The sequence below is a fragment of the Ochotona curzoniae genome, unplaced genomic scaffold, assembly GCF_017591425.1.
Source record: "Ochotona curzoniae isolate NIBS_2020 unplaced genomic scaffold, NIBS_Ocur_1.0 contig_1031, whole genome shotgun sequence".
Taxonomy (NCBI): Eukaryota; Metazoa; Chordata; class Mammalia; order Lagomorpha; family Ochotonidae; genus Ochotona; species Ochotona curzoniae.
The window spans coordinates 341,509-357,341 of NW_024464927.1; the positions used below are offsets into that span (position 1 = coordinate 341,509).

The window sequence follows — 15,833 nt, forward strand, 5'->3', positions numbered from 1 at the left end:
CACCTCATGGCAGGTGCAATGAGAATATCTCCTACCTCTTGGTCAGCAGTGACACAAGAGAGTTACAGCACATCCTATTTTGGTGTCATCTTAGAGGTAGGGAAATGCAAAAACTGCCCAAACCCAGGCCTGGCCTGAGAAGGCACTATATCCCCATGTGCCCAAAACCCAGAGAGGGGGTGCTGCTCTGAGGTGGGGTGTGCTGTGCTACATCTGTGTGCAGGCCACACAGCTGCAAGGGGACAGAGCTGGCTGTGGACCTGTAGCTGCTCTGGCACACAAGTGCTCTGCTGCCCCTGATAACCACGGAATTAGGGCGGGATTGGAGGTAAGGGGAGGCAATGAGGAGCCTGAGAGCCTGCTGGCCTGTTGGCAGGGTCTGAACCCCAGTACTTGACACCCCAGCCCTCTATACCTGAAAGCAGAAGCATGCATCCTACTCTGCAGCCATGAAGACAGCATGCATCGTAATTGAAATTCACAGATGAGCCTGAGGAGCCGGCTCCAGGCCCGGTAATAACTTCTCCATATTAATGGCAGCACCACAGGCCCGGTGAACAGCTGACATTTAATAAAAGACATATGCAGCAAAGCCGGAGACGCCTGCCTGCCTGAACTTCCTGTTCCAGAGCGCCCCCCAGTGGAAGGGGAACAAAATGCACAGCCACCCCACCTCAACCCCTTTCCCTCTCAGGAAACACTGCCAAGAGCATGCACATGCTTACACACACGCATATGCAGATACAACAAAGTCCACACACACTCACACAGGCTCACTCAAGTGCATACATAGGCACCTACACACACACACACACACATCTAAATGCTCACACACACTCACACAGACTCACTCAAGTGTATACACAAGCACCTACACACACACACACACACACACACACACACACACACACACACACACACACAGAGGTACCTGCATACACAGACACCCCTAAATGCTCATACACATTCACACAGGTTCAAGTGCACACACACTGCACATGCTCACATGCACAGATTTGGGTGCACATGTACAGGGACACATGCACACCTATGTACCCATATATTCCTTCATATAGGACAGGCAAAGGCACACACACCCCAGGCACGGGTGAACAAGGTCATGCAGCCTGCACATGCCAGAGAAGAAAGTCTAACCAAGACCTGCTTGCCTTGCCCATAGAGTCCCAGGATCCCAGGAAGATGAGTACCCTGTAAATCTATCTGAAGACTCCAGAGTGAGAAGGCCCAGGCCACAGGGGTGCCAAGAGACCTGGTCCTCAGGTCAGAAGAACTGCAAGACAAGGGACAGATCGCTGTGGGAGGACAGACCAGGACAAGCTGGTGCCCCGTAGGATCAGGCAAGGGCCTCCCTTTCCTTAAAGAATCCCAAGGCGAGGGTCTGGGGAGCTGCATACATTCCCAGAGCCCAGGCTCACTCCCTATAGAATTGGAGCCATGCCTGGCTCATAGAAATACTGCAGGGCTTGGCTGGGACAGGACCCCTGTGTAAGAAAGAAGCAGCCTGACCAGAGGATGGCTCCTGGGACACCCCTGACCCCTAGAGCAGAGGGCCTCAGCTCAGGCCCAGCAACGGGGATGAGGCCACACTGCCAGGCTCTGTCTCCCAGTAGCCCTTGCTTCCCTCATTACCACACCGGGCCATGGGGTGGAACATGTGACTCAAGCCACAATCAGCAAGTTACATTCCCAGAGCCACAGTGATTGCTTACAGAAAGGTCCCGGCACCTATGTCTATTCAATCAAAGCAATGTTCAGGGCTGTGTGGGAAACCTGCAGAAAATAAGTCCTTCCTCTCTTCCACATGCTATCTCTGGGCCATGCAAGATGCGAGGACAGTCACACACACAGTCAGGAGTTCCCCTCGGGAGCAATCACACGGGGGGACCAGCAAGTGGGGTTCAGGTTGCTGCTCAATCTAGAATGTCCCCAAGCTAAGCCCACCAACCCTCAGTGGCCTTCTTTCATTTCTTTTGTTATTTTTAATGATTGGTTTATTTTTATTGAAAAGACAGATCAGATTTACTGAGGAGAGACACAGAGAAAGATCTTCCATTCACTGGTTGACTCCCCAAATGGTTGTAATGGCCAGAGCTGACCTGATCCAAAGCCAGGGGGTGGGAGCTTCTTCCAGGTCTCCCACACAGGTTGCCCTCTCCTGCAGGGAGCTGGATGGGAAGTAGAGTAGCCAGGACATGAACCGATGCCTATATAGGATTCTGGGGCTTCTGAGGTGAGGATTTAACCATTGAGCCATCATGCCAGGCCCTTTAGAGGCCTTCTTGGCCATAACCATTTGATGCAGAGTACAAATGCTGGAGGTCAGGCAATGGACCTGTTGGCTGTGGCTTGGCCACCCAGAACACAAACCCCAGCCCAACAAGTGAGCCTGGTCTTGGCAGCCACAAGTCAGTGCCCAGTGCTCCCCAGCCACACTCCACTAAGAAAAGGGTCCCAGGAAAGCCCCATCTGTTGCCTTCCCACCCCTCGCAAAAAAATAGCCCCGGAGAGAAAAGGGTGATATGGTCAGTCAGGCCGAGTTCTTCAGCCCCTGACCCCCAAGGTCATCACCGGGATTCCAGGCCAGCCCAGGATCCTGACACCAGCACTATACCCAGCATTCCACCAGCTACCACCATGGCTTCCTCATGAGAGCCTGGCCTCTTGGGCCCAGACAACTCCCAGAGGGTCCAAGACATGGCACAGAAGTGCTGCCTCTCTGGAGGCCCGAGGGAGGGCTGGCAGTAAGGCCATGGGGCCATGGATGGGGCTTGGGCTAGACAGGACCACCCTCTCCCTCCACAGGCCCTGTCTCATCCCTACCTGGCCCCCAAGGTACCTGAGTATGAAAGCCCTGCTTTTAGAGTCATCACTTGCCACCCCAACAAATTCAGTGGGCAAGAAGAGTGAGTTAACCAGGGCCAGGTGAGCGGTGACCAGAGCTCCAGGTCTCCTTGCCCCCTGCCCATCCAGCCCTTGACCCAGATAACCCATGGGGGCTTCCCTTCCCTACTCAGTTGAGTTTGAGCCAGAGGAGGTGATCTTGGGGTTCTACCAGGGCCAAGAACATGCAGGCACAAGCATCGTCCTGTGGGAAGGGCAGCAGTGCTCTGGCCCACTCTCCAGGACCTACCCCCACTGAGAAGACCAGGAAGTGGGGGGCTGGGGGAACAGCCCTAGACTGCAGGAGCACAAGGTCTCCATAGGAGCACCACCCCCTTTTCACTCTTCCATCCCTGCATACCTTCCAAACTCTCAGCTTTACCCTGCAGACACAGCCAGAGGTACGAGGAAGGTATTGCTTGGGTTTGTCCCAGACATGGTGCCGCTTCAGCTGAGAACAACAGAGTAGCCAGGGCAAGGATACAGCTACAAAGGCTCAGGGTCAGTCCAGAGTGAGAGGAACAGAAAGGACAATGTACCGGTAATGCAGATGTAAGGGGGACGCAGGGACAGCTGAGGCTGGGGGCTCCTAGGCTGAGTCCCAAAATGGGGGGTCTGGAGTGCCACTCAGAAGGAGGTACACAAGTTTTGGGAGGAGGGTCATGCAGGGGAGAGACCTCAGGGAGGAACCACTGGGGAATCTATGCAGCAGGGAGCTGGGACCTGGGTCCTAACATCTCTGGGATGGTTGGAGCTGTGATCTGGAGAGAATAGGGAGACCTGGGCTCCTCTGGAGGAATACAGGATGTCCAGGTGGAGCCAGGAAAGGGGAAGTCAGAGTGCATCCCAGGAGCTTGCAGCCTGGGTGGGGCAGGCGTGGGGGAGGGCTGGCAATGCTTGTGCCTGCCCCCACACTCCAGTCCCTTTCATTCCTGAGTCAGGGTGATCTGACCCTTATCACTGGTCCCACATGTGGGTGAGATCAGTGCCAGGCGCACAGCACAGACCTCAAGAGAACCCTCCCCAGGGTTCTGGCATGCATCATCCAGGTCTCCATTTTAGAGTCTGTCTCCTTGGCAGGCAAGTTAGGCCTGAGTGGTCCCCAGAGGATGGAAAGCATGTCAAAATGAACACAAAACCAGTGGAGGAAGCTGACAGTTGCAACTTCAACATCCCACCTTGGTGCACCAGGGAGACTGGCAACTCTACTTCTGATCCAGCTTCCTGCTGACACACCTAAGAAGACACTAGGGAATGACCCAAGTGTTGCACCTGCCACCCACATGGATGCTTCTGGGTTCTGGCTCTGGCTTGACCCAGACTAGGTGTTGCAGCCATTTCGGGAATGAACCAGAAGATGATCAGTTCTCTCTCTTTCTTTCTCTTTCCATTTTTCCATAAATAAGTAAATAAATCTCTAAAACAAAATGAACACAGAGAGCAGCAGGTCTGAGAAACACACAGCAAGTTCTGAGTCTCTGAATGCAGCCATGCCTGAACTCCCAGGACTTCCCAGCTGTGCCCAGGAAGGCCCTTTATGCTTCATCCAAGATGGGCTGGTTTCCTGTCACTTAACCTGAGCACATCTTAGTGAAGACCACCTTAGGTTATCGTGTACATCAGTAACAGCAGACACCAAGCAGGTGCCTCAGCTCTGACCTGAGAAGCTCCAGTAACTACAAGAACCCAGGAGTCCCCCACAACCCCCTCTGGTGCTCTACCTTTCCATGAAACCAATCTGCCTCAGCTTATCCATCCCCCAAAAATGAGAGGACCACAGTTGACACAATCATGTGCACAATCCTTATCTGGGTAAGTCAAAAGACTTAACATGGCAACCACTACCCGCTTTCAAATCAGAGAAACACTTGGGGCCAGGCAGACAGCTGAGCAAGGGTGTGCCCCAGGCGGGGGTGGGACATCAGGCAGGTCTCACCTGCCTATGTCTTTGGAGACAGAATCATCCCCACCTTGAGCAACAGGAGCCCAGCTGCCTGCTGTGGTCTCCAAATGTCTAGAGAAAGGCTCCTGTGCCTGGTCTGTGTGCGCAGTGCAGGATGATGGGTGAGGAGGGGTCTGGGAGGGTATTCCACTACAGCAACATGTAGAGACCAGAGAGGGGACCTCCCCACCCCAAGCTGTGCACACACCTCTGAGCCCAAGGGTGAGTGCTGGCATGTGCAGGTTGCACACAGCAAGCAAGTGCGGTGCCCAGGGCAAGCCCGCAAGTGTTCCCAGAGCAGAAATGGCTGCAGAGGAGCCATGCTTCTCAATGGGTATCCCCAGGAGCAAGAGCCTCCTCAGGCACAGCTGCGTGCTAACAGGATCCCTGGGATCCCCATGCATGACTCACCAGCAAGGTGCCCTCAGCCACATGGCAAGGAAGAGCGGGAGAGGGCTGTGTGTAGCTGGCTGCAGCCCATGCATTTCCCACAGTGAGAGCATAGCAATAACCCTGCGTCCCAGCATCCTTCCCCGCCCCCCACCGAGACTTAGAAGCACTGTGAGGATAAGGGGTTGCCCAGACCCAGGCCAGAATCCCAGCTTCACCAGCAGTATGGTCCTGGGCAAGGTTTGCAGCTTCTCGCAGTCTTGGGGCTTCCTCTGTGCACCAAAGATGAGCACACCTCCCCTAAGGGGCCTCCATGAGGGTGCCATGCACGGCATTCACCAGCCAGTAGGTTCCTCACAGAAACACAAAGGCACCTGCAAGCTGAAAAGCAAAACCCAAACGGACACCTCTAGGAAGGGAGATGGAGTGATGACACCATGTCTCAAGGCATTTGAGGCCACTCAGGCAGGTCCAGCCTCCCTTGCACCACCCCTCCCCACCCCCATACTCCTTTGAGCTCTGCCTTGTGCCTCTGTGCGCGTCTGTCCGGTACCGGTGCCATCTCTGCCTGCCTTTTCCTGCCCAGGCCAATTCACACCGGGTGGCTCTTCCTCCGCACAAAATGCCCACATGTGCCTTTGATAGCTGACAACCCATTCTTCCAGACCTCTTTCAGTCAGCCCCCTAGGAGCCTACTCTCAAAGCCCTGACTGGCTCCCTTCAGCTACCCTGCAGACATGAGCTCTCTGAAGGCCTTCTAGGCCGGCAGCATAGCTGACCGGTCCCCAAAAAACACCTAAGATGCTAGCTGAACAAATGAATCATCAAACAAACGAATGAATGAATGCATGCATGCAGCTAGACCGCTCCAGGATGTTCTATGAGTCCCAGGATGTCCTCAAGGCCAAGAGGGATGCACCACGTTAGCCCAAGGACATTTTCTAGAGTTGGCTGTAATGTGCCTGGCTGCTAAGGAACTCCAATCTAAAGCAGCGATTTTTCTTTTTCCAAAGCAACAAGTGACATAAATCTCCTGCAGCTCACTGGTCGATCACGGGGCTGCAGACAGTGGGGCAATCCGGCCGGCTGAGGCTCAATGTGCTGGGGCTAGGGCGGGGGCAGGTGGGGTGGGGTGGCCAGCAGGGCAGGCGGCAGGAACGGTCAGGGGCGGAACCACGGTGGGTGGCAGCAGATGTCAGCCAGCAGGGCATGCCCACCACACACCCAATCTAAAATAGAAAAAACTGCAGTGGCTTCTGCCCATGCCAGGCCTCTGGGCAGCCGGACACAGCAGCGCCAATGTCAGCTTCCTCCCTGAGAATCGATCCATGCTTCCTCAGAGGCCCTCTGGTACGAAGCCAGAGTCTCAGTGGGCCCCCAGGCCACACTGGGGGGCTCAGGCAGTTGTGGGAGTCCACCCCACCACCAGGTCCCAGCCCACCCTACTCCATCCCACCCAGTCTGTCTCCTGTCTCTCATGGGCTACCCCAACAACATCAAAAGCCCACAGGCACTAGAGCCTTCATTTCCAAATGCTCCCCTTGGCTCAAAATAGAGAGGAAAACCAACTTTTCAAATAAGCAGCTGGAGTTCAACAGGAAACCACAGCATCAAAAGCAGTGGCTCCCGGTCAGCCAGGGGTTGCAGAGTAACTGGGCACTCGAGCGCCAATGCCTGATTCCTGGGCTGGCACTATCAGCACGCACAGAAAGAGATAGTCTGTCAGCACATACGCCCCCCCCCACACATACATATTACACAGGCTGAAACACTTCCACAGTTTTACACAGCACAGACCCCACAAGCACACACCTGCACGGGAGGCAGGCAACAGCACGTGCTTGCACACCCTGCCAATCCAAATCATCTGTGCGAATGGGTGCCCCGCCTGTGCCACACACACGGGCGTCAGCAAGCACAGGGACGCATGCTCTGCCACTTGGCAAGCACTTTGGGGGACCTGACCCCACCTCTGACTACATAAACCACCCCTGCTCAGATCAGCAGAAATAACTTGCCTTCCAGCCAATCTCTTCATTGGGGTCCCCTCCTGCTCTCCCATCCCAGTCGAGATGCAGATGTGGTCTCAGTCCATGTTCTGCCTTCTCCAAGGACTTGCCGGGCAACCCCATTCCCAAACCCAGGCTCAGAAAGGAGCCAGCGCGCACTTACCAGCCCGTCGCAGTTGCTGAGCGCCACGGAGGAGGCTACGGGCAGATCCGCCACGTCTCCGATGTAGAGGCAGGTCCCAAGCAGGGGCTCCACGCGGGTGGCGCCAGAGTCACCCTGCCACTCCACCGTGGCGCCAGGCGCCACGAGGCGGACATTGGGCCGCAACCGCAGGTGCAGGTCTCGGCCGAAGACGGTGACATTGTAGAAGAGGCGGCCACCGGCATCCTCCTCGCTGTCTCCGGGGAAGTCCGGGGTCCCCACAGGGGCAGCCCTGCGGGCTCGTATTCCCACCCCGGCCGTCGTTGCTGCCGACACCACGTGGGACACCAAGCGGCCCTGGGCGTCAGTGCGCACCGGCACCGCCAGGATGCGCTCCGCTGCGGGCCCGAGGGGCCCTCCTGCAACAGGGAAGGGCGTTAGACCCGCCGAGACCGTGAGCCCTAGGACCGCGAGTGAACGCGGCAGCCCCCAGCCCCGCCCCACTGCCAGGGGAAGGGCCATTCCTTCCGCCCTGCGGCCCCTCAGAAGCTCCTACACTTCCCGGGCTTTCTCGCAATCAGGAAAGGATGTTAGCAAAGCCCCCCGCTCCAGAATCAAGCCGCCCTTCCCGCCCCCACCTCGGGGCCCGGCCGTGCCCCTCCGGGACCCTGCCAGCCAAGAGCTCTCCTCCCTGCCTTGATCCGGGACCAGGGCTCCATTAGTTCCTTCTCGCAGTTCCCCAGAGGACGGACTCCAGCAGAGCGTCCCCGGCCCCTTGAGCCCATCGTCCTTGGCAGGATGAGGGGCTGCTCCGAAGCCAAACCCCGCTGGCCCCCGTCAGTGCACCTCGTCCCCTCGGCTGCTCCCGCGGCCCGAGCGCCCTCGCCGCTGACTTGGAGCCCCCCCCGGAGCACAGGCCGCCTGTCCTCCTTGTCCGGTGCTCGGTCAGCCTGCAGCCGGCTCCCGCACCACCCCCCCCCCCAACCGCGCGCACCCTAGGGCAAGCAGGGCACGGAGCAGGGTCCCGCCGGTCTCCGGGGATCCCGCTCTGGGGCGCCCCAGCAAAGCCTCAGGGCCCCCAGGCGGTGCGCTCTGCACCCAGCACCTCCCGAGCGTCCCCGGACCTGAGCTCCAGCACCGCCGCGCCCTGGCTCCCCGGGTCCCACCGGAGCTGGCTCTGCGCTTCCTGCCGTGGGGCTTTCCCGGCCCTCGGTCTTCACGCCGGTGCTCACCAGCAGTCGGCGAGTGCGTCCGGGCTCCCCACCTAACCGCGGCCAGAGACGCCCGGGTGAGGCGCGGGGCGCCCCCTGTGCGACCAACCCGGCCCCAAAGTTGGCCAACTTGGCCCCGGGCGGGGCGCGCCGGAGTTTGCCTAAGTCCGGCTGGACACTGCCTGGGGAGGGGGGCTGAGGGGCGAGGGGCAGGGCCAGTCGGCGGGGTCGCGGCGCCAGGGGTGGGAGACAGAGTAGGGAAAGGACCCGACCGCACCTACCTGAGGGGTCGGTGGCAGCGGCGAGCCGGGTGTTCGCGGGCGGCGGCAGCAGGAGCGGTAGCAGCAGCAGCAGAGCGGGGCAGAACAGGCGGCGAGCCGCTCCCGCCGGCGGATCCATGGCAGCCGGACCGCAACCGGGGCCCCGCACTCGCAGCCGGCGCGAAACTTCCCCGCGCGCCGCCCAGCCCACATCTGGGGGCAGCTGGAGCCGCCCGCAGCTGCAGCACCGCAGGGCGCGGGGCGGAGGAGGCGAGGCGCGGCGGGGAGGGCGGGGAGCGCGGAGGGAAGGCGGGGAGAGGGAAGCGGCGAGCGAGCGAGCGAGCGAGCGCGCGAGGGAGGCGGGAGGGCGGGCGACGGCGCGGAGGGGGAGGGCGGCGGCGGGCGCCTCAGCCTGCGGTGACCCGGCGCTTCTTGGCGCGGCCGCCGCCGCGGTGCCGGACTCTCAGCCGAGAAGAGAAGCCTCGAGGCGGCGGCCGAGAAGCACCGTGGGCCGTGCGGCCCGGGGCAGCCAGGGAACCCCGCCGCCCGCCAAGCTGGGCGTGCCGGGTGCCCTCGCGGGGAGAGGCGGCGGCCGGCGCATCCCCACCCGCAGAGTCCCGGGGCACAGGGGCCGTCCACTCCATCGTTACGAGGCCTGGGGAGTGGGCACGGGCGAAGGTCTGAGGGTGGAGTGGGGACTGGAACTGCCTCGGCTGGGCTCGCAGCCCAAGTGGAGGTCCGGGAGGCCAGATGATGCTGTTTGGGGAAGGGCCAGCTCCCTGGCTACCCCAAAGATCAACTTCTGTCAGGAACTGAGAGAACGGGCTAGCAAGGAGTTTTGAGCTTCTCTCTGCCTCCCCGCCCTCGTCGGGCCTCTGGGCAAGGCCTCCCACGCAGACGGGACGCTGTAGAGTTCCCATTCTCCATCCCACCTGGGCACTCCAGCCTCCTGGCCTGCCCCTTTCGGTCCTCTTCCTCTCCCAGCTGAGCAGCATCCAAGCCAGGGCAGGTTGGCTGCCAGAGCACTTTTCTGGCCAACTAGAATCTCTCGGTCCAGCAGGGCAGGGGCCCTGCCTGGGTGAGGTCCCCCGGAGGAAGCACACCTCCGCATTGTGGGCCCTCAGCTCCAGCCTCACTCCCCTCCCCCTCCATCCTTTGCTGCATCCTGCCCCAGGCCTGTGTGGCAGAGGATCCAGAGCTGATCCAGGCCCCTCCCTGCTGGCCAGAAAGGCCCAGTCTTTCGGGGAAACACATGACTTGCACAACTCAGTCTAGCTGCGATCGCTGGAGCCTGAGTGTGAGGGCACTGCGACTTGACAATGTCCTCACTGGAAAGCCTCTCTCACCTGAGGGTGTCAGGCTGGATCCGACCCCCAGCCATGGTGCACATTTGTTCAACAGTTGAGAAAGGTTAGAAGACTTCACAGAAAAAAAAAAAAAATGTAGCTTTTTGATTTGTCTTGAAAAAAACTGGCCACAGTAGGCACAGAGCCTATCCCATCCCTGCAAGTCCCATCCCTGGACTCCTGTCAGGCACCCCCCCCCCCCGTGACCTCTAATGACCCAGCTGGTTAGGGACAGACAAACTTACAACTGGAATCCAAGTGCAACAGAGGAGCCCTGACTGCAGAGCCCGCACCCAGAAGGCCCTCCTGTGGGAAGTGGCATTGTGGACTCCTAGAGCCTGGGGAAACCTAGTGGCATGGAGCACCCAGCAAGGTGCTGTGCTGGGATGTCAGATGCATGCCTTCTGAGATGCATGGCCTTTTGTCCTCCCTGAACTCTCTCCTGCTTCAGGGGTCACTTGGAAAAAAATACGTATTTTCATTGGAAAGGCAGAGTTACAGAGAAAGGAGAACAGAGAAAAGGTCTTCCAGCTATTGGTTCACTCCCCTAAATGGCCACAATGACCAGAGCTGGGCTGGTTCAAAGCCTAGAGTAGGAGCTTCCTGCCGGTCTCCCATGTGGGTACATGGCCATCCTCAGCTGCTTTCCCAGGCACATGAGGCAGGGAGCTGGAACAGAAGTGGAGCAGCCAGGACTCGAACCAGTGCTCATATGGGATGCTGGCACCACAGGAAGAGGCCTAGCACTATACTACAGCGCCAGTCAGGGCGTCACTTTCAACTACCTTGACCACTTTTGTGCCACATCCAGCTGCCCCTGCCACTATTTCTTCCATCAGCAGTTAATGATTTACTTTTTTTTTTTTTACCTTAAATGGAGAAGTCAACATCTTACCATAAAGTAGAGGCATCTGCAAAACATAAAAATAAAATGGGGGTGGGGAGGACATTATCAGATTCCAGCTACTACTGCATGCTAAGACACTGTGGCTGACAGATCAGCAAGTGTTACAGAAGTGTTAAGACAGACCAGCATGATGGCAGGATGAAAGAAGAGTAGAAAAGGAATTGCTTTCTCCTCGAGTGAGTCCCTGATATCTCCTGACAGGTGTACAAGACTGAATCATGCTGCACACCCTGGGATGCTCACTCTGGGAGAAGGAAGGCATCTGCCTGACACTCCTGACTCACCCGGGGCAGCTGTCCCTCCGCACATCACATCTGGCCTCTTGAGACTCCACCCAGACACAATCATGAGCCCTCGGCCTTAGCAGGTATGAATGAGAGACAGACCACCCTCCTTGCAGCCTGAGCTTGTGTCCCAGAAGTGATACCCAACAAGACTGAGTGGATGAGTAAGAAAGACATGCACCTGAAGGTACAGGTAAGTGTTCAGGGGGGAAAAGGCTTGCAGCTTCCTGATCATCTGTTCTGTGCTTCAAAGGAAGGAAGGAAGGAAGATACCTCTGATTGCAAACTGCCAGGATTCAAATATTTCCCTCTTCTGGAAGATGCCCCCACCACCAACACACACTGCTGTCCACACCCTCTCTCCTCTCCAACAAGCAGGGTGCAAATCCCCGAGCATTGTCAGCACTTGGTCTGTCTCATAGAAACTAAGGACTGTGGAGGCCACCTCCACTCGGACACTTGGTTAGTGCATGCTGCATGTATTTTGTTTTGTCTAATTTGAGAGCCAAAGGGAGATGTCTGAATGCCCACAATGACTGACTAGGGGCTGGCTGAGGGCTGGAGCTAGTAGACAGAAACTCAATCTGGGTCTCCCACATAGGTGGTAGAAGTCGAGTTACTTGAGCCATTACTATTGCCTCCCAAGGTCTGCACTGGCTAGAAGCTACTACTGTCAGGAGCCAGAACTGGGAATCAAACACAGGCCTTCTTAACAGCCTCCACCACACCCGTTGGTCTACACCTGCCTTTGCTCTTGCTGGTTGCCAGCCTGCTCCCTGGAGGCACCAGAACTGCAGCTCTGATATATAACAGCTCAGCGTTTGGGGGAAGTGAGAAGTTGAGCCCTTGGAAGTCTCCCCAGGACTGTGGCATGCAGAGATGGGGAGCTTTGCCAGTCATCCTGAGTGTCACAAGGTGCCCCAGGGTCCTGTCAGCTCTTTCTGTTCCTGGAGCAAGGTCCCTGCATTCTCTGGGAGACCCAGGGTTCTCTGTCTTCTGGCCCTTATCTGCCAGCACAGACTTTGGAAAACTATCCCTGGACCCTGATGCTCACACAGAAAGCAGCCCCTCCGAAGGTCATCTACCTTCGGGACAAGGTCATCTTCCTCTGCAGGACTTGCCAAGCCAATCAGCAAGTAAGCTCCAGAGCCTGGCCTCTTGCGGCCCCGGGGGGTGGGGGTGGGAGGGTCCCCTGGTCTGCTTGGTAGAATATACCAAGTATGAGGGGCTAATGACCTTGTCATGGGGGGCCTCAGAAACTAGTAGCCCTGTCCAGCTCCACAGCTGGCAAACAGCAGGTGCAGTGGCCCCGTCAGATGCGCTGGCAGCATTCCGGCAAGGAATGGCCCTTGGTAAGCAATCTGCCAGGGGAATGCTGATCCAACAGAACATGCTGGTCAGGTGGCCTGCAGGGAGCGTCCTTCCTGCTCCTTCTTGAGTTTCCTAGCCCTTGCCAACCCACGCGTGCACTGACACACTAGGAGTTGTGTCGTTGGCTAGGTGAGAGGGAAGAAGGGGGCGTGTCTGGGCAGCAGCTTTTTCCTCATTGTGTTCCAAACCAGGCAGTTCCATGCTTCTGGGATCAAATCTGCCTGAAAGTGGAAGATGGAGCCCTTTAGGGCCAGCACTGTGGCATAGGAAGTAAAGCCACATCCTGTAAAGCCAGCATCCCACATGGCACTTTTTCTTCCCATCCGCTTTCTGCTGGTGCATCTGGAAAAGCAACAGAGGATGGCCCATTTGGGGGACCCATAGCTGGCTCCTAGCTTTGGCCTGGTCCAGCACTGGCTGTTGCAGACATCTGGGGAATTAACCAATATATTCCTGATCAATCTCTCTCTCTCTCTCTCTGACTTTCAAAATAACTAAATGTCTTTTAAAAAAATATGAACTCCCATGGGGTTGGCACAATGACTCAGTTGGTAAATCTTCTGGGTGTAAGCACCAGCATCCCATACAAGTGCCAGTTTATGGGCCAGCTGCTCCATTTCCTATCCAGCAACCTGCTTATCACCCAGGAAAGCAGTGGAGGATGGCTCAGAACCTTGGACCCTGCACTCACATGGCTCCTAGCTTTGATCAGTTTCGTTCCAACAAAAATAAATAAATCTTTTTAAAACTGGAGTCCTTGAAGTGTGGAGGCTTGGGGATCCAGGCTTAGTCAGCACTTCTGTGAAGACAAAGCTGGAGTCTCAGACTCAACCTAAGCAGTGATGATCTGGGGAAGACAGTACTCAATGTCCACCTGTGATTCTGCCCTTGCCCATGTGTTCAATGGAGCAAAGGATTTTTTTTTAAGATTTATTTATTTGTATTTATTTATTTATTTTATTGGAAAGGCGGATATACAGAGAGGAGAGACAGAGAGGAAGATCTTCTGTCCGATGATTCACTCTCCAAGTGAGCGCAACGGCCCATGCTATGCCAATCCGAAGCCAGGAGCCTGTTCTGGGTCTCCCACGCGGGTGCAGGGTCCCAAAGCTTTGGGCCGTCCTCAACTGCTTTCCCAGGCCACAGGCAGGGAGCTGGAAGGGAAGCGGGGCTGCCGGGATTAGAACCGGCGTCCATATGGGATCCCGGGCGTGCAAGGCGGGGACCTTAACCCCTGCGCCACCGCGCTGGGCCCAGATTTATTTATTTTTATTGCAAAGTCAGATATACAGAAAGGAGGAGAGACAGAAAGATCTTCCATCCATTGAGTCACTCCCCAGGCGACTGCAATGACTGGAGCTTAACCAATCTGAAACCAGGAAGCCAGTAGCCTCTTCCAGGTCTCCCACATGGGTGCAAAGTCCCAAGGCCTTGGGTCATCCTCAACTGCTTTCCCAGGCCACAAGCAGGGAGCTAGACGGAAAGTGGAGCTGCTGGGATTAGAACCAGTGCCCATATGGGATCCTGGTGCATTCAAAGCAAGGACTTTAGCCACTAGGCTGCCTTGCCAGGCCCAGAGCAGGGTTTTAAAGGCCTATCTAGGCATGGTAGGCAGTGATACTCTGGGCCCCTTGAACCAGGGTCTAGGTCCCAGGGTTCACCCATGGCTGGTGCCAGGGGCTATTTGGCCCAATATTCCCATCTGGGAAAGGCTTCCAGGTCCCTTAAGTTACTCTTGTCTGACAGTGAGCCAGGCTGTGTAAACCATAAGAAAACGTAGCAGCTAAATTCCTGGGATTTCTGTAGGTTTGGTTTTTCCAGGGCAGCAGAGACCTTGACCCCTGGTAGGAGGATAGCCAGCTGATTTCCCTCTGCTCTGTGGGTTACCACAGATGCATGGCCAAGATGGGTGGGGGGATGAATGAACAAGCTGCATTAATAATACAGGGCAAGCTGGACGCTGGGACTGTGTGTGTCTGTGTCAGTTTATGAATGGAAGTGCGCTAGTGCCAACCAACCCGCTCTGTGCCGCTCTGCATCTGTTCCCATGCAGCTGCACGGTGTTCACAATCCACTTCTCATATAGCAGTCCCCAGGGGTAACTTGTGCAGGGTATGGTTCCATTGTACAGTGGGGGTTGTGCTCACAGCCTTTGCCAAGACTTTCTGGATCTTTACCTACTTCTTACAATCCAAGGACTTCGCCCCATAGTCCTGGTTCCCAACTTCACCAGACCCTCAAGATCTCTGGCCTTCCAGGCTTTGCTTCCTCTAGGTCACCCTCTCTGGGTCAAGTTCCTCCCAGGCAGCGCAGCTCATTGACCCTGCCCAGTTCACAGCATTCAGAGCTGGGCTCTTTAAGGGGTAACAACTTCCAGCAGGGACTGGGGTGGTGCAGCCAGCACAAGACCCCTCACTGGAAGGAGGGCCCTTCTTCATTGGCACACGCACTGAGACGCCCTATCCACTCCCCAGGCCATGTAAGTGATACTCATAAGTGGGTGCTGAGCACAATGACTGAGACACCTCTTGGGATTGCCACGTCCCATATTGTCATGCCAGAGTTCAATTTCTGGCTCCACTTCCAGTTTCCTGTTAATGTGCACCTTGGAAGGCAGCAGGTAATGGTTCAATTCATTGGGTTCTTGCCACTCATGTAGGAGACTCAGACTGAGTTCCAGCTTCCTGCCTTCAGCCTGGCCCTGTGCTGGCTGCTGAGGGTATTTTAAGAGTAAACTAGCACGTAGAGATGTTTCCATCTCATTCTGTCTGTCTGTCTCTCTCTCTTTTCCTTACAAGTCAAACATAAAAATAAATAATTTGTCAGAGTTGATATCGGGGCACTGAATACAACTTTAAAAATAAATAAAATGAAGGAACTGGGCTTCCTGTTCCCTGAAGAAGAGTGTGCCCTTCCTCCAATGATTTCAAAATCCAGAGAAACTTCTGTTGCCATGCCCACTCAGCAGGCCCCAGGTCCCCTCAGGGCTGACCCCAGCCTGCTCCTCCCTGGGCTGGCTCACTCTTTCCAATGGATCCCAGAGTCTGTCTAGACTGCGTTGAGTCCACTT

The 15,833-nt window shown here is 56.6% G+C and overlaps 2 protein-coding genes across 2 annotated transcripts in view; both read right to left on the reverse strand.

Moving 5' to 3' along the window:
• Window positions 1–8,994, reverse strand: part of LOC121164323 (A disintegrin and metalloproteinase with thrombospondin motifs 2-like) — a 180,963-nt gene extending 171,969 nt beyond the window's left edge. The window contains exons 1-2 of the mRNA XM_040992462.1: window positions 8,877–8,994; window positions 7,406–7,803 (exon numbers count right to left, since the gene is read on the reverse strand). Coding sequence (XP_040848396.1) covers window positions 7,406–7,803; window positions 8,877–8,994 — 516 coding nt within the window. The remainder of the gene's footprint in view (window positions 1–7,405; window positions 7,804–8,876) is intronic.
• Window positions 1–15,833, reverse strand: part of LOC121164484 (MRN complex-interacting protein-like) — an 813,414-nt gene that overhangs the window by 302,207 nt on the left and 495,374 nt on the right. The window lies entirely within an intron of this gene.